The sequence below is a fragment of the Scyliorhinus canicula genome, chromosome 3 (genome assembly GCF_902713615.1).
Source record: "Scyliorhinus canicula chromosome 3, sScyCan1.1, whole genome shotgun sequence".
Classification (NCBI taxonomy): Eukaryota; Metazoa; Chordata; class Chondrichthyes; order Carcharhiniformes; family Scyliorhinidae; genus Scyliorhinus; species Scyliorhinus canicula.
In genome coordinates, this window is record NC_052148.1 from 231,111,560 (window position 1) to 231,134,834 (window position 23,275).

General features: G+C 48.6%; 1 protein-coding gene across 2 annotated transcripts in view; it reads right to left on the reverse strand.

Moving 5' to 3' along the window:
* The window catches only part of nudt6 (nudix (nucleoside diphosphate linked moiety X)-type motif 6), a 156,819-nt gene that overhangs the window by 87,483 nt on the left and 46,061 nt on the right, over positions 1–23,275 (reverse strand). The window contains exon 3 of one of the 2 annotated variants that reach the window (XM_038792389.1): positions 10,481–10,525. The exons of the other annotated variant lie outside the window; for it this stretch is intronic. Within the exon in view, the coding sequence (XP_038648317.1) occupies positions 10,481–10,525 (45 nt within the window). The remainder of the gene's footprint in view (positions 1–10,480; positions 10,526–23,275) is intronic. 2 annotated transcript variants of the gene reach the window in all.

The following is a 23,275-nucleotide window of genomic DNA, read 5'->3' on the forward strand; positions in this document are numbered from 1 at the left end:
GAATTTTGTCCTTCATTGCTAGAGGGATGGAGTTTAAGACTAGGGAAGTTATGTTGCAATTGTATAAGGTGTTAGTGAGGCCACACCTGGAGTATTGTGTTCAGTTTTGGTCTCCTTACTTGAGAAAGGACATGCTGGCACTGGAGGGTGTGCAGAGGAGATTCACTAGGTTAATCCCAGAGCTGAAGGGGTTGGATTATGAGGAGAGGTTGAGTAGACTGGGACTGTACTCGTTGGAATTTAGAAGGATGAGGGGGGATCTTATAGAAACATTTAAAATTATGAAGGGAATAGATAGGATAGATGCGGGCAGGTTGTTTCCACTGGCGGGTGAAAGCAGAACTAGGGAACATAGCCTCAAAATAAGGGGAAGTAGATTTAGGACTGAGTTTAGGAGGAACTTCTTCACCCAAAGGGTTGTGAATCTATGGAATTCCTTGCCCAGTGAAGCAGTTGAGGCTCCTTCATTACATGTTTTTAAGGTAAAGATAGATAGTTTTTTGAAGAATAAAGGGATTAAGGGTTATGGTGTTCGGGCCGGAAAGTGGAGCTGAGCCCACAAAAGATCAGCCATGATCTCATTGAATGGCGGAGCAGGCTCGAGGGGCCAGATGGCCTACTCCTGCTCCTAGTTCTGACGTTCTTATGTTCTTATGAAAGACCTAACATTAGATTGGATGAAAATTTTCCAGAGTGGAAGCTGGTAGTTGAGTGGAGTACTCCAAAAATACCCGGAGGTCTTACAGGAAGGTTTGGGGGAAATCATACGCGCCAAAGCAACTTTGCACGTGGACCCAGAAGCCCTTCCAAAATTTTGTAAGGCCAGGCCGGTACCTTTTGCATTAAGGAAGAAAGTAGATCACGAAATAGAAAGGTTACGGCGCGACAGCATTATCAGACCAGTACAATTCTCGGAATGGGCAGCGCCGGTGGTACCAATTTTGAAGCCAGACGGCTCGATACGTCTCTGTGGAGATTTCAAACAGACAGTAAACAAATACGCACTGCTGGACAAATACCCAATCCCGAAAATAGACGACCTATATGCCAAATTGGCAGGTGGGCTTTTGTTCACGAAACTAGACATGAGCCACGCCTACCTGCAGTTAAAACTGGACAAGGGCTCCCAGAAGTTCGCTACGATCAACACCCTGAAATGCCTTTTTCGTTATACTGGGCTACCTTTTGGAGTGTCATCAGTCTGCGCTATATTCCAGCGTACGATGAAAAATATTCTGCAGCTACTACCGCAGGTGGCGATTTATTTGGACGATGTCTTAATCACGGGTAGGACAAACAGGGAACACTTAAGGAACCTGGAGGAAGTGCTCAGGCGTTTCGCAAAGACAGGCGTACGGCTAAAAAGGGAAAAATTTATTTTTCTGGCCCCACAAGTGACGTACCTGGGATATAAAGTCGGCGAGTCAGGCTTACATCCATTAGAAGACAGAGCAAGGGCAATAAAAGAAGCCCCAGCTCCCACCACGGTCCAGGAGTTACGATCATTTCTAGGGTTGGTAACCTATTATGGAAAATTTATTGAAAATAGGGCGTCCATCCTAGAACCCCTCCACCAGCTACTAAAAAAGGGGCAAGAATGGAAATGGTCCACCCGCCAAAACCGAGCATTTAGGGACATTAAGGAACAGCTGTCATCCGAAAATGTCCTAGAGCATTATGACCCAAGGAAGGAGTTGGTGGTCACTTGTGATGCATCCCCCTACGGGGTAGGAGCCATCTTAGCCCATAGAGGAAGGAATGGGGAAGAACGGCCAATAGCCTATGCTTCGAGGACCTTGGCGGTGGCTGAGAGGAAGTATGCCCAAATCGAGAAGGAAGGACTGGCGGTGATATTCGCAGTAAAAAAATTTCACCAGTATCTGTAAGGGCGGAAATTCACCATAGTGACGGACCATAAGCCGTTATTAGGGTTATTAAAAGAAGACAAGTCAATACCCCCGATTGCATCAGCTAGAATCCAACGCTGGCCGTTGCTACTGGCGGCATATAGATACGTTCTGGAGCACAGACCGGGAACGCGAGTAGCACATGCAGATGCTTTTGAGCAGACATCCCCTCCCGGACACTCCGCCGCAAATACCAAAAGTAGAGGAGACAGTAATGACTCTAAATTTTTTGGACACCCTACCAGTAGATGCACAACATATTCGGTTGTGGACGCAAAAAGACCCAGTTTTAGCCAAGATGAAGCATTTACTGCTAACAGGGGAACTGGAAAGACCAGTGGAGCCCCAGATGCACCCATACTGGAGCAGAAGGGACCAAATAACCGTAGAAGACGGTATCCTATTATGGGGAGCCCGGGTAATCGTCCCAGCTCAGGGCCGTCAGGCAATCTTAACTGAGTTACATCACGGACACCCAGGGGTATCTAAAATTAAGATGCTAGCTCGAAGCTATGTTTGGTGGCCAGGTTTGGACACAGACATAGCAGCCTTGGTACATCGGTGCCAGGAGTGCCAACAGGGGCAAAGAGTGCCACCAGCGGCGCCATTGCACCCGTGGGAATGGCCAGGCAGACCGTGGGCCCGCCTGCATATTGACCACGCCGGCCCTTTCATGGGCTCAATGTTTTTGGTGATAGTGGACGTCCACTCCAAATGGTTGGACGTCCACCGGGTAAACACGGCAAGCACAGCATCGACAATTGAAAAGCTCAGGGCCTCGTTTGCAACACATGGACTGCCGGAGGTATTGGTGTCGGACAACGGAACGGCATTCACAAGTGGGGAATTTGGAAAATTCCTGAAGGAAAACGGAGTCCGTCACATCAAAACGGCCCCTTACCATCCAGCGACCAACGGCCTGGCAGAGAGAGTGGTCCAGACACTTAAAGCGGGACTCAAGAAGCAGCCGGCAGCATCAATAGACACAAAGCTCTCCCGCTGGCTGTTTGATTACAGGACCACACCGCATTCCACAACGGGCATACCGCCAGCTGAACTCTTAATGGGAAGGCGGCTGCGAACGAGGCTGAGTCTCCTTTTCCCAAATTTAACGGAGAAAGTGGAGAAACAACAGGAGGCCCAACGCAGGGGGCATGATAATAGTCGTCAGCAGAGACATTTCCAGGTGGGGGAACCGGTTTGGGTCAAGAATTATGGGAATGGACCAACGTGGGTCAACGGCACGGTAGAGTCCCAAACAGGGCCCATATCCTATGAGGTTTCAATAGGAGGTAAGGTGCTGAAGAAACACCTAGACCAAATAAGGGCAGCGGAACCACATCTGGAGGCAGGCGAAGCAGGACCGCCTCAAGCTGGGATAGCCCAGACGGAAAGGATACCCACACCCCAGCCCCGAGCAATTTCTCCAGACCCCGTCATCAGAGTCGGAGATGGACACTCTCGATGAGGCCGCCGCGACACCTCTCCCCGAGGAGGAGGACGAACAACTTCCAAGGAGGTCGTCAAGGAAAAGACGAGCACCTATAAGGTACACCCCGCCCACTTCGGAGAACGTCCCGGCGACACAGAGGTGACAGACCCAGACGTGAGGAGCAGGAAGAAGCTCAGAGGAATGCCAGCTGGCAGTAATTCCTCGGACCTTGGGGGGGTGGGGGGGGGGGGGGGGGGGGGGGGGTGGTGTAATGAACTCCAATTGGCTTCATTGGTTGGCCAATTGGAGTATGAGCTCCTTCAATGATAGCTCATTGAGGGGGCCCATATAATCACCTGTGTAGGCTTTGTGAGCAGTCTTAAGTTGACTGGACTGCTAGCAGCACTGTTTGTAGCTGCTCCTGTAATATCGTTATTGTAAATAAATATTGGTGTGGTGACGGAACTCCTGCCTCCCGTGGATTACTACAAGAAATGTAACAGGTTTTAAGGAAGTCCTTCAGAATATAACCGCTGCTTGCATTTTTCAGAAAGCATTCTGATATTATTTTTACACCTCCTCCTGTCCCATCTTTTGTTTCTTTTAACATCCAATGCCTTTTGACTTGGATCAACATCCCTTTTGCCATTTAATCTCTCCTAATTTCCACCATCACAGACCTTTTGTCCTTTCCTCTTCTACCACTTTTCCTGTCTCTGTACTTACTTAAAACTTTTACATCACTTTCTCCATTTGTGACTGAAAGTTCATTGACCTGAATGAAACATTAACTCTGCTTCTCTCTCCGCAGATGCTCCCTGACCTGAGTATTTCCAGCATTTTCTGTTACTGCAACGCCTTCCTGGCCAGCCTCCTAGCCTCCACCCTCTGTAAAGACTAGCACACACAAAACTGCTGCCCTGACCCAATTCCGCACCAAGTCAATCCAGCACACCACCTATTTCTACTGGCCTGCACTCGCTTTCTTAATAACTGAATTTATAATTCTCACATTCATGCTTAAATATTTGAATGGCTTCACCCTTCCCCATCTTAACTTCCTCCAACCCACCAATTACCTCTCCCTAGCCCAGCTCATCCATGCAACTCTTCGTTCTTCAGACACTAGTTTCCTCCTTTTGGCACACGATTGTTAACATTGCCATTAATCACCAGAGCTCATGCTCAATTGTTCCTGCTTCTCCAACTCCCCCATCTATTTAACCTTCCCAATACCACCTCCTTTAGCTCTGTGCCAATTTTCTTTTGTTTTTTGACTCTGCATCTGTGAAGGTCATTGGGCCAAAGAAATGAAAACTGATGTAGTTTAAATGTATTTTAGTTTACCCAATAAATGTTATTTTTGCTTCAGCAGCCAGTTAGTTCCTTTGTGAGACTCTTAATCTTACTCTAAAATTTCACTGTAACTCCTTGTTGTACATCCCTTTCTACTCTCTACACTTCAGTTAATTTTGACTTTTGATTTTTTTTCACTCCCTGTCTCTCAATGAATGGGTTGTGTGCTGAAGAGAAACAAGTAATTGGTTTTCGTGTTGGAAACAGATGTGATACAGTGGAAGTTCAGCTGGTCAGTTTAAACTGTACATTTACTGTAAACACATGTATGACGGCCTGTTCTTAAAGATAAGGTTGAAATGGTTTGCAAAATGCTTCTATTCAGTTTATTTGGCTGCAAATTGTGCCTGCTTTTAGTAAGCAGTACAGACAAAGGGATTTATTCTTTGATCAGTTAACAGAGTGATTTAGAACTGCTCACACAGGCTTTATCTTCAAGTTCTACTTGAAACAGAAATTATGGAGCAATTGACCCGAAGGCAGATACACACCAGATGGACTAAAAGTATAACCTTAAAAATGTGAGGAGAGAAGCAGAATTAAGTGCAGTACACAAACCTGAATCAAATCCAGTTTGATAACCAAGCATATGAGGGGTTTACTGTTATTCCAATAGCCCAATAGCACAATTAAGTTTCACACAATGGTTGTAAATGTGAGACAATTGTAGGGGATGTTGAATACTACTAGGAAGTGACTTGAATGTACTATTAAGTAGTGATAGGACACAAGATTGTAGTTTCCATGCACAGGCAAGTTCCTGATCGCTGGCAGATGGATATGTAAAAATGGAGCAAATCATTTCACACGGGAGAGAAGACAAGAAAAGGCATTAGTTCAACAATTATCTTGTCTGAACTTGCACAAAGCTTTGTGAATGGTTAAAGTGAACAGTGATGGAGGCTAAGGAGCAAGCAACTGGTTTTCCCCATTTGTTCTATCTGTTCCCCGTTCCCCTTAATCATTTTAATAACTTCAGTCAAATCAGCTGTTAACCTCTTAAATTCCATTTGCGTGATCTTGCCTCATAATTTAACCCTTCACATCCAGACATCATTCTGGTAAATCTAAGCTGAATGTGTCCAAGGCCAGTAGACCCTTCCAAACGTCTGGTGCCCAGGACTGCTCACAGTACCCCAGGTATGGGCAAACCAGGCCTTTGAATAACTGAAGCCTGTTCTGTCATTCAGTATGATCATGGTTGATCATCGAACTCAGTAACCTGCTCCCACTTTCCCCCATATACTTTGATCCCTTTAGCTCCAAGAGCTATATCTAACTCCTTCTTGAAAACAAACACGGCAGAATTCTCCGTTCCTGAGATTAAGTGCTGACACCAGGGCAGGATTCGTGAACTTCCATGACAGCAAAACTGCGCTGCACCTGGACGGTTTCAGTGGCTGTTAAAGGGCTAGCACCGGCGCCACGTGCAATGCAATCAATTCCAATAAGAAACGGTGCGGGATTCGCCAAGTCCGTGATCGACACTCGGGAGGTTGACAAGCTGCAGCCGCATATACACACTTCACTCCCCATACACACTATCCCAGCCAGCCAACAAGATGGTACTGTTTGAGCTGGAGCACGCCCATCCTGCTGATGGGTCTGCTGGGACCAGAGGGCACCTAGGGGGGTGGCCTGGGAGACACCCATACGACCTGTAGCCCTACATTCACAGTGGGCAGTCAGCGGCAGGCGAGGCTACATGGCTGCCTTGAACAAGAGCGGTATTAGACAAGCTCAACTTTGGAGAACATTAGCACAAACTTAATGGATCAAATGGCATGCAGTATGCTATAACATTCCTGATTTACCGCTGTAAAATCTACACTGAACTCATGCCCTCAATTGACTCTCATTTTAAATTTCATGTGGCATTTGTAAAAAATGTTGAAATATGTTGAAACAATGAATGTAACAAATAAAATTTGAGGTATATTTCATCAAATGATTTCATGTGAATGTCTTCATTAATTTTCGTGCTGTGCTCATACAAGTGTGTCCTGTCCACATGAGAACCTGATATGTTCAGTAGAAAGTTCCGAATAGGCATCAATTAATGCAGGACGTTTCTCTGCAGTTAGAAAAATAGATAATATATCACCAATTGGAAAAAGTGTACTCATTGCACCATAAGATCAATTAGTCCCATTTGTGTTGAGATGAAATGGAAAAACAATTTTGCTAAAAGACACTATGTGCTTCATTGTTAAACCCATTAAATGTGACTTTTCATGAAATTACTTTCATTTCACAGATAGACATAGTGGAATGTGTGACTGTGTAAACTGTAGCAGCTGCCTGTGCTCAACCCTCCCTTGCATCCAAGTGTGAGGTGATAGTTTCTCTTGATGCTGGGAAAGCATTTGATAGGGTGGAGTGGGAATATTTATGAGAATCTCGGGAGATTTGGATTTGGCCATAAACTTTCCTTCTGGATCCACTTGTTATATAATGCCCCTACGGCCAGTGTTCACAGAAACACTTTGTGTTTAAAGTGAATAGGGGCACTAGGCAGGTCTGCCTACTTTCTCCACTCGTATTTGCCCTGGCAATACAGCCGCTCTCTATAGCCTTGAGGGTCTATGGAGGGGCATTAGTCGTGATGGGATGGAACATCAGGCATCTCTTTATGCAGATGACCTACTTTTATATATTACAGACCATCCATTGATAGCCTAATGAAGACACTTAATACCTTTGGTTTTGTTTGTGGCTATAAATTAAGCCCAGGCAAGTGGGAAATTTTTCAGGTCAAACCCCCCGTAAAGGCGAGCGCATTTTGGTACCTTACCCTGCCACCCATGTAGGACAAGATTTTGTTACTTGGGTGTCAGGGTAGCCGCAATTGGGCCTCTCTTCACAAATTGAATCGCTCAAACCTGATTAATACTGTTAAAACGGACCTACAGAGGTGGAACAGCCTTCCTCAATATTTGGCAGGTAGGATTCAAACAATAAAAATGAATGTAATCCCCATATTTTTCTTTCAATGTCCCCCACTTTTCTACCCAAGTCTTTTTATTAAGGTTTAAATTGATATCTGCTTTTATTTGGACGGGTAAGAATCCGCAGCGTTCTACTCCAGATAGGCGGACAGGGGGCTTGGCCCACCCAAATTTATTATTGGATTGCTAATATTTAGTAGCTTTTCTTGTGGATGAATGATCCTGATTATATCTGGAGTAAAATGGAGGGTCGTTCTTGCATTATATCCATTCTCCTTGCCATGGTTACTGCACCATTGTCCTTTCTCCCACTAGATTTTCCTCGAACCCAGTGGTGGTATCCTCTTTTAGGATCTGGAAACCATTTCAACATCATTTTAAAACTCCTTTCGCTGTCTTCACAGGCCCCTATCTATACTGATCACCGTTTATTACTTTTTGGATTGGATCCAACATTTAGATTGTGGAAAGTGAAGGGAATTGAGCATTTTGGTGACTTGTTTGTAGAAGGGAGGTCTGCCAGTTTTAGAGAGTTACCGACAAATTTAGGCAACACAACTCTGAGCCTTTTTCGTTATTTTCAAGTTTGCGATTTCTGTCGTACAGTTTTCCCATCCTTTCCTCTGGCTCCACCCTCCTCTCCGTTGAAGAGCATTTTACCTTGGCATAGCCTGGCAAGGAGTCTATCGCAGACCTATATGGTCATAGTCTCTCATCTGGGGCGGGATTCTCCCCTACCCGGCGGGGGGTCCCGGTGGGATGGAGTGGCGTGAACCACTCCGGCGTCGGGCCGCCCCAAAGGTGCGGAATCCTCCGCACCTTTAGGGCCAAGCCCTCACCTTTAGGGGCTAGGCCCGTGCTGGAGTGGTTTGCGCCCCGCCAGCCGGCATGGAAGGCATTTGGCGCCACAACAGCCGGGGCCGAAGGGACTCCGCTGGCCCGCGGAAGTCCGCGCATGCGCGGGACGTCAGCGGCTGCTGACGTCATCCCCGCGCATGCGCAGGGTCACCTCCGCGTCGGCCATCGCGGAGGCTGACATGGCCGATGCGGAGGGGAAAGAGTGCCCCCACAGCACAGGCCCGCCCACGGATCGGTGGGCCCCGATCGCGGGCCAGCCACTATGGGGGCACCCCCTGGGGCCAGATTACCCCGCACCCCTCCCAGGACCCCAGAGCCCGCCCGCGCCGCCTGGTCCCGCCAGTAAGGGTGGTGGTTTAATTCATGCCGGTGGGACCGGCATTACAGCAGCGGGACTTCGGCCCATCGTGGACCAGAGAATTGCCGGGGTGGGGGGGGGGCCCCGCCGACCAGCACGGCGCGATTCCCGCCCCCGCCGAACCTCGGGTGCCGGAGAACTTGGCGGCCGGCGGGGGCGGGATTCACGCCATCACCCGCCGATTTTCCGACCCGGGGGCGGGGGGTCGGAGAACCCCCTGATCTCTCCCCACCAAGCGGGGTAAGGGCAAAATGGGAGCAAGTTGGATCCTATACTCACTAGCGAGGTTTGGAGGGAGGCCCTTTACAGGATCAACTCCATGTTCTCATGTGCCTGGTTGAGCCTAATTCAGTTTAAGGTGCTGCATAGGATGCACTTGACCAAGGCAAGGATGAGTGGGATGTTCCAAATGTTGAGGATAGGTGTGATCACTGTTCGCTTGTCCCAACTGACCATATGCATGTGTTTTGGTCCTGCCTCAAACTCGCCAGCTTCTGGGATTCCATTTTTAGCATCATGTCAGTAATACTCTGTTTGGAATTAATCCCATGTCCGCTGGTAGACATATTTTGGGTTTTGGATTCACTGGTGGTCCACTCTGGGATAATAATAATAATCGCTTATTGTCACAAGTAGGCTTCAATTAAGTTACTGTGAAAAGCCCCTAGTCGCCTCATTCCGGCGCCTGTTCGGGGAGGCCGGTAGGGGAATTGAACCTGCGCTGCTGCCTTGTTCTGCATTACACGCCAGCTGTTTAGCCCACTGTGCTAAACCAGTCCCTTAGAGGTGGATGGCGGACATTGTCGCCTTTGCCTCGGTGATAGCCCAGAAGCCGATATTGCTTGATTGGGGGCTTTTCACAGTAACTTCATTGCAGTGTTAATGTAAGCCTACTTGTGACAATAAAGATTATTATGATTATTATTAATGTCCTTCTTACATCTCGAGAAAATTTAATTCACCTTAAGGGGTTCAGTGGAGAGGTTCTACCTGAGATGGCAACCATTTATTTCCTTTTTTATGGATCTAGCCACCGTCAATTGTTAGGGGTTTTAGGTATAGTGTTTAAGTCAATTGTTTCTTTTTGGTTGTTTATAATTTTTGCATTCTTGCGTTTTATTTTGTTGTTTATTATGTAAAACTTTGATAAACATACTTTTAAAAAATGGTCCCTGGAGTACCGATCGTACACCTAAACTTTTCACAGGAGATTCTCTGGTAGAAGCATAAAACTAGCCATTAATGCTATTCCCCCATGGTTTCTGCCAATTGTCTACCGAAGCTACAGCGGGACATTGGGAGAACCCTCTGGAATATCTTCCCCACAACCATTATTATCATAAGCCAGCCAGTGATCATACAATATCTGTCTAGTAAATAGGAGTTTTGTAACAAACTTGTGACTTAATTAATACTCATGCATTATTCAGTCCAATTTTTCCATTAGATAAATATGGTATCCAATGTGGTGTTCATAGTTTATTCTCTATATAAATAAGGCAAAAATCTATTTTTCCCTAATTCCTGTGAACAAGATGATTCACTTCAGTGGTGTCTGTTTTCCTGGGCTGCATAAGTGGAGGGGCATTAATGAGCGTAACATGGCCTAGATATGACTCACCTTGACTCTTCTTTCTTTGCCACATCACCAAGCCCCTGTATGTCTCTAGAGTGAATGAGATTCTCTAGAGTGAATGAGATTGTCCACAGTGAATGAGATTGAGAACTTAGTTGAGGGAATGAAAGTGTCAGGATTTTCTAAAGTTTTAAATAAACAAACAAGTCAGAAGTATAATCACACTCGTCAGCTAATAAAATCAATATATTTACACAACATAATACGCAAATCAGTCCAGGGAACATCATTGCAGAATTGCCCAACTTGTTTCCTTTCCTGGTGCCGAAAGCTTTGAAAACATGTTCAAACATGTTCTGGGCAAACAACAGAATAGGACAACTACCTCAAATGCTGCCATCTGCTGTCGGAATTAAAACTACACCTCTTCTTCAGTAATAACTACATTTTATACAGCCAATATGCTGACAAAATGGTTGCAAAGTACAAATACTCTAAAATAGGTAATTACAGAGAGTTTTGCTTCCATCAGTTTTCTTTCTTTAAATAAACCCTCAGGGAGGATGCAAGGTATGTCAACCTTTTGTACTGTGCAGTGAAAGAAAACCTGGTATTCTTGTAGTTTAAGTTACACGACAGCAACTAACGGCAGTATTTTCAGAGGCCGAAAGGGACTGGACCTGAGGCGAGATGGTCGGCTTGCTCACACCATCCCATCCCCAAACCATTTTTGGGAAGGCCTGGCTGACGACGAAGGGCAGTTAATTGAGGTAGTTAAGGGGCCTTCTGAGGCCCCCTTCTGCGCAGTGAAATTTACCAGAAAATAAAGGTGAGGGACAGAACGGGTGAATGTCTTTATGCACCAACGAATTATAGAAGAGTAGGAAATTCAACAGTGGGACAAACTTTAAAACTTTGTTTCTGTCATAATATACATCCATGTATCTGATGGCGTGCAGATAGGCAGTGATTGACATACAGGATGACCAGTGAGCACACAGAACACAGCAGCCAATCACCAGACAGGACACGGCCACTATAAAGCCACAGGGCACCAGTTTTCCCGCTCTCTTGGGATCCAGCCTCTGAGACAGTCAGAGCTCGTGAGCAGCAGCTAGTACAAACACCATGTGTTAGTCAGTTAGTCTGGTCAGGCTAGCCTCAGGTCTCCAGTCAAGTCAGCATAGTGTCAACCCACAGTTAAGCATGTAATATAGTTAGATGTTAAATAAAATAATATTGCATTTCATCAAGTGTTGGAAGCCTGTCTCTCTCTACACTGCATTAAACACAGTCCACATAGACCCAGCTTACCCAACACATCATGGTACCAGGTTTGGATGTTGAGAATTGACGGACTCACCTTGAGGTAATCTGCCGTGACCAGCGATCAGCCATCCGGTAACATGGACAGCGTCCGCCCTCCTCCGCAGCTCCGCATAGCCGGCAACCTCTGTGCAAACTGGAAGATTTTCAAACAGAAGTTCCAACTATATCTTGAAGCCACCAACCTCGAGGCCACATCAGATGCCAGGAAGATCGCACTATTCCTTTCTACAGGCGGTGACAACGCTATCCATATCTACAACTCCCTTACATTCGCTGAAGGCGAAGACAAGACGAAATTTAAAACAGTCCTGTTGAAGTTCGACAGCCACTGCGACATTGAGGTAAATGAGAGCTTTGAATGGTACGTTTTCCAGCAGAGGCTTAAGGGTAAGGATGAACCTTTTCAGTCCTTTTTAACCCATCTCCGCATCCTCGCGCAGTCATGTAACTATGACTCGACAACTGATTCCATGATCCGGGATCAGATCGTTTTCGGTGTCCACTCCAATTCCCTTCGCCAGCAGCTCCTGAAAGTTAAGCAGCTCACTCTCACCATCGCCATCGAAACGTGCGTTCTCCACAAGCATGCTAACAACCGGTACTCCCACATCAGGGCGGCAGAAACGGCAAAGCTAAACCCCCACGAGGCAGAACGGGTGCAGGCCATCACACAAATGCAGGGCCTGAGTCTTGATGAGAGTGGCCATTTTGCGCGCTTTTCCCGGGTTCCAGCGCATGCGTACCACGACCGAGGGGACGGCGAGACCGACGACCAGCCTGTGCAGGTGCGCACATCATTCGACCGCCCTGCGCATTCACGTTGGCGCACGGAACGCGCTGACGTCGGCGTCATGACGCGTCCAAATTGTGGCCATTCCCATTTAAAGCGGCAATGTCCAGCAAAGTCACGACGCTGTCTCCAGTGTGGCAAGCTTGGCCACTACGCAGCCCTTTGAAGATCTGCTCCACTGCCCAGCATCAAGCGATCCCAGCCACAGGGCAGAAGCGTCCATTCGGTACAGCAGGCCGTGACAGACTCCGACCCCGACAGCACACCAGATCCTGACGCTGAATGGCTCAAATCCCCATTCCAGGTGGGCATCATTACTGAGCATACGCTGCCTCTCTCAACGATGGTGAAACACCTCCCAATCCTGAGAGTTGATCCGGATGACGAGTGGTGTCCTACCCTTACAGTTAACAAGGCTCGCATCCGTTTCAAGCTGGACACCGGCGCTTCAGCAATCCTCATTTCAAAATCTGACCTCAACACAATCCGCATCAGACCAAGCATTCTTCCACCGGCCTGCCAGCTCCTCAACTACAATGGCTCGCAATGCCATTGCTGTCAGTGGCTCATGCCAGCTTGGGGTGTCCAATAGGTCATTGAAAGCGACGCTGCAATTTGAAATCGTAGGACCCGACAGAGCTTCCCTGCTCGGTGCTCGGGCGTGCAAACTCCTGAACCTGGTTCAACGAGTCCATACCATGTCATCCGCACAGGCAACGGCCTCACCTGATGAAAACTTTCAGGTTCAACTTGATGACATCATAGCGCAATACCATAGCGTGTTCAAAGGTATGGGCACACTCCCATACCGATACAAAATCCTGCTGAAGCCAAACGCCACCCCTGTGATTCACGCTCTGCGTCGGGTGCCGGCACCCCTCAAGGACCGCCTCAAGCAGCAGTTGCAAGACCTCCAGGACCAGGGCGTCATATCAACGGTCATGGAACCCACGGACTGGGTTAGCTCCATGGTTTGCGTCAAGAAGCCGTGAGGGGAGCTTCGAATCTGTATCGTGCCCAAGGATTTAAACCGCAACATCATGAGGGAACATTACCCAATACCAAAACGAGAAGAGTTAACCAGCGAGATGGCTTATGCCAAATTCTTCACAAAGCTGGATGCTTCCAAGGGGTTCTGGCAAATACAGCCGGACGCATCCAGTCGCAAGTTGTGCACATTCAATACCCCGTTCGGACGCTACTGCTACAACCGAATCCCCTTTGGCATCATCTCTGCCTCAGAGGTATTTCACCACATAATGGAACAAATGATGGAGGGCATCGAGGGGTGCGAATGCACGTCGACGATGTCATAATCTGGTCCATAACTCCTCAAGAACACATCGATCGCCTCAACCAGGTGTTCCACAGGATCCACGAGTGTGGCCTCTGACTCAACAGAGCCAAATGCTCATTCAGTCAATCAGAAATCAAATTCCTATCAACAAGCGCGTGCAATTTGAGGCAGAGGGCATATCCGCAGACAGGGGGGGGCAGATACCTGATGGTACGGGGCAGGCTGGAGGGGAGAAGAGTGGTGCTGGTGAATATATATGCCCCGAACTGGGATGACGTGGACTTCATTAAAAGAGTGCTGGGGAAGATCCCGGACTTGGATTCTCGCAGGCTAATAATGGGAGGGGACTTTAACATGGTCCTTGACCCGACTTTGGATCGGTCGTGTCCCAGAACGGGTAGACTCTCAGCAATGGCAAGGGAGCTGAAAGTGTTTATGGAGCAAATGGGGGCAGTGGACCCCTGGAGAGAGGGACAGCCAACAGGAAGGGGCTACTCGTTTTACTCGCACGTCCACAAAGTATATTCCAGGATAGATTTCTTTGTGCTAAGCAGGGACTGTATGGGGGAGGTAAAGAACACGGAATACTCAGCAATTACCATTTCAGACCATGCCCCGCATTGGGTGGACCTGCAGTTCGGGGGAGCGAGTTATCAACGCCCGCAATGGAGGCTAGATGTGGGACTGCTGTCGGAGGAGGGGATCTGCGAGAGGCTTCGGAAATGTATAAAAAATTACCTGCAGGTGAATGACACTGGGGAGGTCTCAGCGGCGACCGTGTGGGAGGCGCTAAAGGCAGTAGTGCGGGGGGAGCTGATTTCAATTGGGGCCCATAGAGCCAAGGCAGACCGGGCAGAGATGGATAGATTGGTCAGGGAAATGGGCCGGATAGATGAAGAGCACGCGGAGTCCCCGGGGGAGGTTTTACTCAGGGAGAGGCAGAGGCTACAGGCGGAACTGGGGGCACTATCCACGAGCAGGGCCGTGGAACAGCTTAGGAAGGCGAGGGGAGTGGTGTACGAGTATGGGGAAAAGGCTAGCAGACTGTTAGCGCAGCAACTTAGGAGGAGGGAGGCGGCCAGGGAAATAGGTAGAGTGAGGGACGAGGGGGGGCACAAAGTGGAGGATCCGGCAGAATTGAATAGGGTATTCCGGGACTTCTATCGTAAGCTGTATACTTCGGAGCCGCCGGAAGAACCGGAGGGGATGAAAAGGTTTCTGGATGGGTTAACATTCCCAACAGTTGGGGGGGGGGGCGAGTGGAAGAGCTGGGGGCCCCGATTAGAGTAGAGGAGGTATTGGGGGGCCTAAAGGCCATGCAGTCGGGGAAGTCCCCGGGGCCGGATGGATACCCAGTAGAGTTTTATAGGAAGTTCTCGGAGCTGGTGGGCCCGGTCTTGGCGAGGGTTTTCAATGAGGCAAGGGACAGAGGGACCCTGCCGCCGACGATGTCACAAGCCACCATATCTCTGATATTAAAGCGGGGTAAAGACCCGGAGGTGTGCGGGTCCTACAGGCCAATCTCCCTGATTAATGTAGATGCCAAGCTCCATGCAAAGGTACTGGCGGGTAGAATGGAGGACTGTGTACCGGAGGTGATTGGGGAGGATCAAACGGGGTTCGTGAAAGGTAGGCAGCTGGCAGGCCAATCTGAGGAGATTGCTCAATGTGATAATGATGCCCCCGGCGGGTAGAGAGGTGGAGGTAGTGGTGGCTATGGACGCCGAGAAGGCCTTTGACCGGGTGGAGTGGGAATATCTATGGGAGGTGCTCGGACGGTTTGGGTTCGGGGAGGGATTGGTGGATTGGATCAAATTATTATATCAGGCCCCGAGGGCCAGCGTCAGGACCAACAGAGAAGTGTCGGAGTACTTTAGGTTGTACCGAGGGACCAGGCAGGGCTGCCCGCTCTCCCCGCTGCTGTTTGCGCTGGCCATAGAGCCGCTGGCGATTGCGCTGAGAGCCGCAGAGGGTTGGAAGGGGATGGTGAGGGGCGGGGTTGAACACAGGGTTTCTCTTTATGCAGACGACCTGCTCCTGTACGTGTCGGACCCAGTGGCCGGGATGGGAACTATACTGGGAATGCTGAGGGAGTTCGGCCAGTTCTCAGGATACAAATTAAATACGGTCAAGAGTGAAATGTTTGTGGTACAGGCAAGGGGCCAGGAGAACAGATTGAGAGGGCTACCGTTTAGGTTAGTTGAGGAAAATTTCCGGTATTTGGGAATCCAGGTGGCACGAGACTGGGGCAGGCTGCATAAGTTAAATTAAGCCAGGGTGGTGGAGCAAATGAAGGGAGAGTTTCGGAGATGGGATGCACTCCCGCTGTCGCTGGCAGGGAGGGTGGAGACTGTAAAGATGACAATCCTCCCTCGATTTTTGTTTATTTTTCAGTGCCTCCCGATCTTTATCCCACAGTCCTTCTTCAAAAGAGTTAACGGGCTGATCATGAGCTTTGTCTGGGCGGGAAAGTCTCCGCGGGTGAAGAAGGCGATGTTGGAGAGGAACCGCAGCGAGGGAGGGCTGGCGTTGCCGAGTCTGGTCAATTATTACTGGGCGGCCAACATCGCTATGATAAGGAAGTGGATGGTGGGTATGGGGTCTATTTGGGAGCGGGTGGAGGCGGCTTCGTGCAGGGGCTCCAGTTTGGAAGCCCTGGTCACGGCTCCTCTACCGCTGCCGCCGGCCAAGTACACCACCAGCCCGGTAGTGGTGGCGACCCTGCGGATATGGGGCCAGTGGAGGAGGCATGTGGGGGAGATGGGGGCGTCTGTCTGGGCGCCAATCTGCGACAACCATCGGTTTGCCCCCGGCAGTATGGATGGGGGGTTCCGAGTATGGCGGCGAGCAGGGGCGGGAAGGGTGGGTGATATGTTCCTGGAAGGGAGCTTCGCGAGTTTGAGGAGCTTGGAGGAGAAATTTGGGTTGGTAAGGGGAAATGATTTCAGATACCTACAGTTGCGGGACTTTGTTCGTAGACAGGTTCCATCTTTCCCACGCCTCCCTGCCAATGGGGATCCTAGACAGAATAGTCTCTCGGAGGGAAGAAGGGGAGGGTAGAGTCTCGGGTATTTATAAGGTGCTCATGAGGGAGGAAGGGTGCCAGACAGAGGAACTGAAACTTAAATGGGAGGAGGAGCTAGGCGGGGAAATGGAGGATGGGCTGTGGGCAGAGGCCCTGAGTAGGGTAAACTCGACCGCGACATGTGCTAGGCTCGGGCTGATCCAATTTAAGGTCGTTCACCGGGCCCATATGAGCAAATTTTTCGGGATAGAGGACAAATGCGCTAGGTGCGCGGGAGGACCAGCGAACCATGTGCACATGTTTTGGGCATGCCCTGAGCTGAGGGGGTACTGGGAGGGATTTGCGGGGGTCATGTCCCAGGTGCTAAAAACAAGGGTGGTGATGAGTCCAGGGGTGGCAATTTTTGGGGTTTCGGAAGACCCGGGCGTCCAGGGGGAGAAAGCGGCCGATGTGCTGGCCTTTGCTTCCCTGATAGCCCGGCGACGAATATTATTGGCGTGGAGGGACTCAAAGCCCCCGAAGACTGAGTGGTGGCTTGCGGACATGTCAAGTTTCCTGGGGATGGAAAAAATTAAGTTCGCCTTGAGGGGATCTGTGCAGGGGTTCACCCGGAGGTGGCAACCATTTATTGACTTCTTTGCGGGAGAGTGAGCGTCAGCAGGGGGGTGGGGGGAGGGGGGGGGGGGGGGGGGTAGAGTAGAGTAGGAGGGAAAATATGGCGGGTAGTACGGGTGGGAGGGGAGCGGGCTTGTGCAATACGGTACGATGGAAGTATTGAAAGTACGTGGATGTTTGCACATTTTTGCCTTTTTTGCTTCCTTTCTGATGATGTCTGTAACTGTTTATAAAGCCAAAAACTACCTCAATAAAATTGTTTATTAAAAAAAAAGAAATCAAATTCCTTGGTGACCACTTTTCGCAGCAAGGCATGCAGCCGGATGCTGACAAGGTTTCGGCGATCAACGCCATAAAACCCCAGAGGACAAAAAGGCGGTCCTCTGCTTTCTAGGGATGATCTACTTCCTTGGGAAGTTGAGCCCCAACATGGCATCACACACCACAGCCCTCCACCATCTCGTTAAAAAAACAACGGATTTCCAGTGGCTACCCGCTCATGAGAAAGAGTGGCGTGAGCTGAGGGCATAACCCACCAAGGCCCCAGTGCTGGCGTTTTGCGACCCCGCCAAGGAAACAAAAATATCCACTGACGCGAGCCAGGATGGTATTGGGGCAGTGCTCCTCCAACGTGATGACTCCTCCTCCTGGGCCCCAGTTGCATATGCCTCTCGAGCCATGACGCCCACTGAGCAACGATACGCACAGATTGAGAAGGAATGCCTGGGCCTCCTTACGGGAATTGACAAGTTCCACGATTATTTATATGGCCTCCCCAAATTCACGGTTGAGACGGACCACAGGTCATTGGTTCACATCATCCAAAAAGACCTCAATGGCATGGCGCCACGGTTACAACGCATCCTTCTCAAGCTACGCCGCTACGATTTTGACCTGGTTTACACCCAGGGAAAAGAGCTCATTGTCGCAGATGCACTTTCCAGGTCTATCACCACAACGTGTGAGCAGACTGACACTGTCTGTCAAGTAGACGCGCATGTGCAATTCTGTGCCTCCAACCTCCCGGCCTCTGATGAAAGGGTCACTCAAATTCGTGAGGAGACGGCCAGGGATACTCTGCTCCAGTGGGTGATGCAGCACCTCACGAATGGCTGGCAGAAGGGGCAGTGTCCTCAGTTTTGCAACGTCACGGACGATCTGATGGTGGTAGACGGCATCCTCATGAAGCTTGACAGAATTGTGATCCCACAGAGCATGCGAGATATGGTGCTCGGCCAAATCGACGAGGGTCACCTGGGGGTCAAGAAATGTCGCCGTCGAGCTGGAGAGGCAGTATACTGGCCGGGCATCAGCCAAGACGTCGCCAACACGGTCCTCAATTGCCCTACGTGTCAAAAATTCCAGCTGGCTCAGCCTAAAGAAACTCTACAGCAACATGAGATGGTCACCTCCCCATGGTCCAAAGTCGGTGTTGACCTGTTCCATGCCAATGGGCGTGACTATGTCCTCCTCGTGGACTGCTTTTCCAATTACCCCGAAGTGGTCAGACTGTCTGACCTCACGTCGGCGGCGGTGATCAAGGCATGCAAGGAAACTTTTGCCCGACATAGGATACCACTCACAGTGATGAGTGACAACGGCCCCTGGTTTTTCAGCCAGGAGTGGTCAGACTTTGCCCAGCTGTACAACTTTCGGCACGTCAAATCCAGCCCCCACTACCCCCAGTCGAATGGGAAGGCCGAAAAGGGGTCCACATCGTCAAAAGATTATTGTGTAAGGCTGCTGACTCGGACTCCGATTTCAACCTGGCGCTGTTGGCGTACAGAGCGACCCCTCAGTCCACTGGGTTGTCTCTAGCGCAGCTCCTCATGAACCGCACACTGCGAACGACGGTTCCGGCCATCCATATTCTGGACCTTGACAACTTCCCGGTCATACAGAGGATGCAGCAGTCTCGGGCCCAGTACAAATCAGCATACGACGTCCATGCCACAGATCTCCCCGAGCTGGTCCCTGCTGATCGAGTTCGTGTTCAGCTGCCTGCCGGTGGCTGGTCCGCCACAGCTGTGGTGGTCAAGCAATTGGCCCCAAAATCGTTCCTCGTTCGCATGCATGATGGCTCTTTTCTCCGGCATACCAGGCGGGCACTGTGCAGACTTCCACGCCCGGCACCCGACTGTGACGTCGCGCCTCGCACACTGCTTCCTCCGGACCCGCCCTGCCACGAGGCCACCAATCTACCAACTATTCTACCGACCTCTGCGACCACCGCATTGGAGGCAGTCTCGCCCGTCCAGGTGCAGGTGGCCCCTGACCCACCCTTGAGGCGGTCAACCAGAATTCGTCACCCGCCACAGAGACTAAATTTATAGACTGAGTGTTGCATAACCTTGTTATCTCATCGTTTTGACATCTGTACATATCGTTTTTTCTCATGTTTTGTCTGCCCTCTATCTGCACTAGACACCTTCCCATGTATATAAGTTAGCATGTTCTGTATATAGTCAAGTACCTGTACACATCTTCACGCACACACACCTCAATATTTATTACCTGAACACATTTTATTTTTTAAAAAGGGGGGGTAGATGTCATAATATGCATCCATGTATATGATGGAGAGCAGACAGGCAGTGATTGACACACAGGATGACCAGTGAGCACACTGAACACAGCAGCCAATCACCAGACAGGACACGACCACTATAAAGCCAGAGGGCACCGGTTTTCCCGCTCTCTTGGGATCCAGCCTCTGAGACAGTCAGAGCTCGTGAGCAGCAGCTAGTACAAACACCATGTGGTAGTCAGTTAGTCTGGTCAGGCTAGCCTCAGGTCTCCAGTCAAGTCAGCATAGTGTCAACCCACAGTTAAGCATGTAATATAGTTAGATGTTAAATAAAATCGTGTTGCATTTCATCAAGTGCTGGAAGCCTGTCTCTCGCTACACTGCATCAAACGCAGTCCCCATAGACCCAGCTTACCCAACACATCAGTTTCTAAATGAACAAAGCTTTTGGAACAAACGTAATAAGTTAACTGTGCAAATAGAAACAAAAGGGTATGATTTGGTGGTGATTACTGAAACATGGTTCCAGGAGATCAGGTCTGAGTTGAATATCCAAGGTTACGCAGTATTTCGGAAAGACAGACTGAAAGGGCTGGTGAGGAAAGGGATCAGTGCTGTAATAAGAAATGACATAAGCACTGGAGATCAAGATGTGGAATCAGTCTGGGTATAAATGAGAAATAGCAAACGGAAAAAGTCCTTGGTTGGAGTAATCTATAGGTCCCCAAACAGTAGTTTTGCAATGGGGCAGAATATAAACCAGGAAATACTGGGGGCTTGTAAGAAAGGTATGACAATAATCATGGGTGATTTTAATATGCACATAGACTTGACCTGGTTTACACCCATAGACACAAATTGGCAAAGGTGGCCTGGAGGCAGAGTTCATTGAATGTGATAGAGATTGTTTCTTGGAACAGTATGTTAGGGAACCAACTAGGGAGCAGGCTACTCTGGATTTGATATTGTGTAATGAGGAGGGATTAATGATCTCATAATTAAGAATCCTCTAAGGAGTAGTGACCATAATATGATAGAATTCAAAATTCAGTTTGGGGGGGGTGAGAGTCCCATACTTGTGTTCCGGAATTAAACAAAGGAAATTACATAGGCATGAGGACAGATTTGGCCCGAGTAGAGTGGGCAGGAAGGCACAGCTGATGAGCAGTGGCAGTTGCTTAAGGAGATACTCAATTTCACACAACTAAAATATATCCCAGTGAGGAAGAAAGATGGTAAGAGGGGTAAAAATCATCCATGGCTAAACAAGGAAGTCAAGGACAATGTAAAGACAAAAGTATATCATATTGCAAAGGCCAGTGGAAGATTGGGAAACTGTCAAACATAACCAAAGGGACACTTAAAAAGTATGAAAAAGAGCTAAGGTAAATTGCGAAAGAAAACTAGCGCAAAATATCAAACAGAATAACAAAATATTCTATAAGAACATAAAAGGGCAGAGAGTTGCTAAAGTGAATGTTGGCCCCTTGGAAGATGGAACCGGAGAGTTAATAATGGGGAACATAGAAATGGCAGAGATGCAAAATCAATACTTTTCTTCAGTTTTCACGGTGGAGGACACTCGTACCATTCGTTTAGGAACAGACAATTCAGAGGTAATAGAAAGGGAGGAACTTAGAACAATCAACATCAATGGAGAAACTGTACTCAACAAACTATTGGGATTGAGGACACACAAGTCCCCCGGGCCTGATGGCCTACACCCTAGGGTGTTAAAGGAAGTGGCAGCAGAGATAGTAGATCCATTGGTCATAATATTCCAAAATTCCCTGGACATGGAAAGGTTCCAGTGGATTGAAAAAATGCTAACATAATGCCTTATTCAAAAAGGGAGGCAGAATGTGGGAAATTACAGATCAGTTAGTTTGACATCTATTGTTGGGAAATTGTTCGAATCAATTATCAAGGAAGTCATATCAGGACATTTGGAAAGTCAAAAGCTATCCATCAGAGTCAGCATGGTTTTATGAAGGGCAAATCATGTTTGACTAATTTGCTAGAGTTCTTCGAAGATGTAACAAGCAAAGTGGATAATGGGGATCCTGTAGAGATGTAGTATACCTGGACTTCCGGAAGGCGTTTTATAAGGTGCTGCAGAGAAGGTTAATTCACAAGGTTAGATCCCACATGGGATTAAGGGTAATTATTAGCATGGATAGAAAACTGATTGATGGACAGAAGACAGAGTCAGGATAAATGGCTCCTTCTCTGGATGGCAAGGTGTAACTAGTGGGGTGCCACAGGGTTCGGTCCTTGGGCCTCAGCTATTTACAATCTATATAGATGACTTGGATAAAGGGATAGAAGGATTAATAGCCAAATTTGCAGATGGAAGAAAAATAAGCGGGATAGTAAAATTGCAATGAGGAAATAAGAATCATACAAATGGATGTAGATAGGAGCTGTTGTCAAGTGACAGTTAAACCCCAAACACTTCTTCAGTATTTCCCTCCCTACCTCCTCCTCTAACCAAAAAAAAACAATCACTGTAAGGATCCCAGCCGAGTAAAGATAAAGAGGGAGACTCCAGGGCAGGTAGAAGCAGAAAGATGGTGAACTGTGACGTCATAGCCTGCAGGTAAGTGATTGGCTGGTGACTGGTATGTAGTTTTTCTTTTCCCTGAGGTGTTATCGTGCCTGGCGCAGTGGTTGCTGAGTGAGTGCTTGCTGAGAAGGGGAGTAAATTTTTTTTAAAACTTACTGTTGGGAGTTTCCAGCTGAATCCGGTCGGAGTGAGGACAGAGTGACTGCTGGGTAAGTAGTAAAGATTTAAATTGTTTGCACAGGCCCATAACAGCTGACTGCTGTTCTTGTGTGGGGCGCAGTGGTTGCTCGTTAAGTGTTTTATTTTTACCTGTATTTAAGTTGGGCACTTCCTAAACCCTAGACACTACACTTGTAGTGTCCCCCACCCTTCCACCCCCTTTAACCTAAGGGTAGAGTGAATAACAGGTAAGCTCTTTCTTTCTTTTTTTATCTAGAGGGGATGGCAGGGAAGGCAGTGCAATGTTCCTCCAGCAGAATGTTTGAGGTGAGGGACGCTGTCAGTGTCCCTGCTGATTTCACCTGTGGGAAGTGCACCCATCCCCAGCTCCTCAGAAACCGCATTAGGGAACTGGAGCTGGATGAACATTGGATCATTCAGGAGGCAGAGGTGGTCATAGATAGTAGCTTCAGGGATGTAGTTACTCCGAAGAATCAAGATAGATGGGTGACGGTGAGAGGGGCTGGGAGGA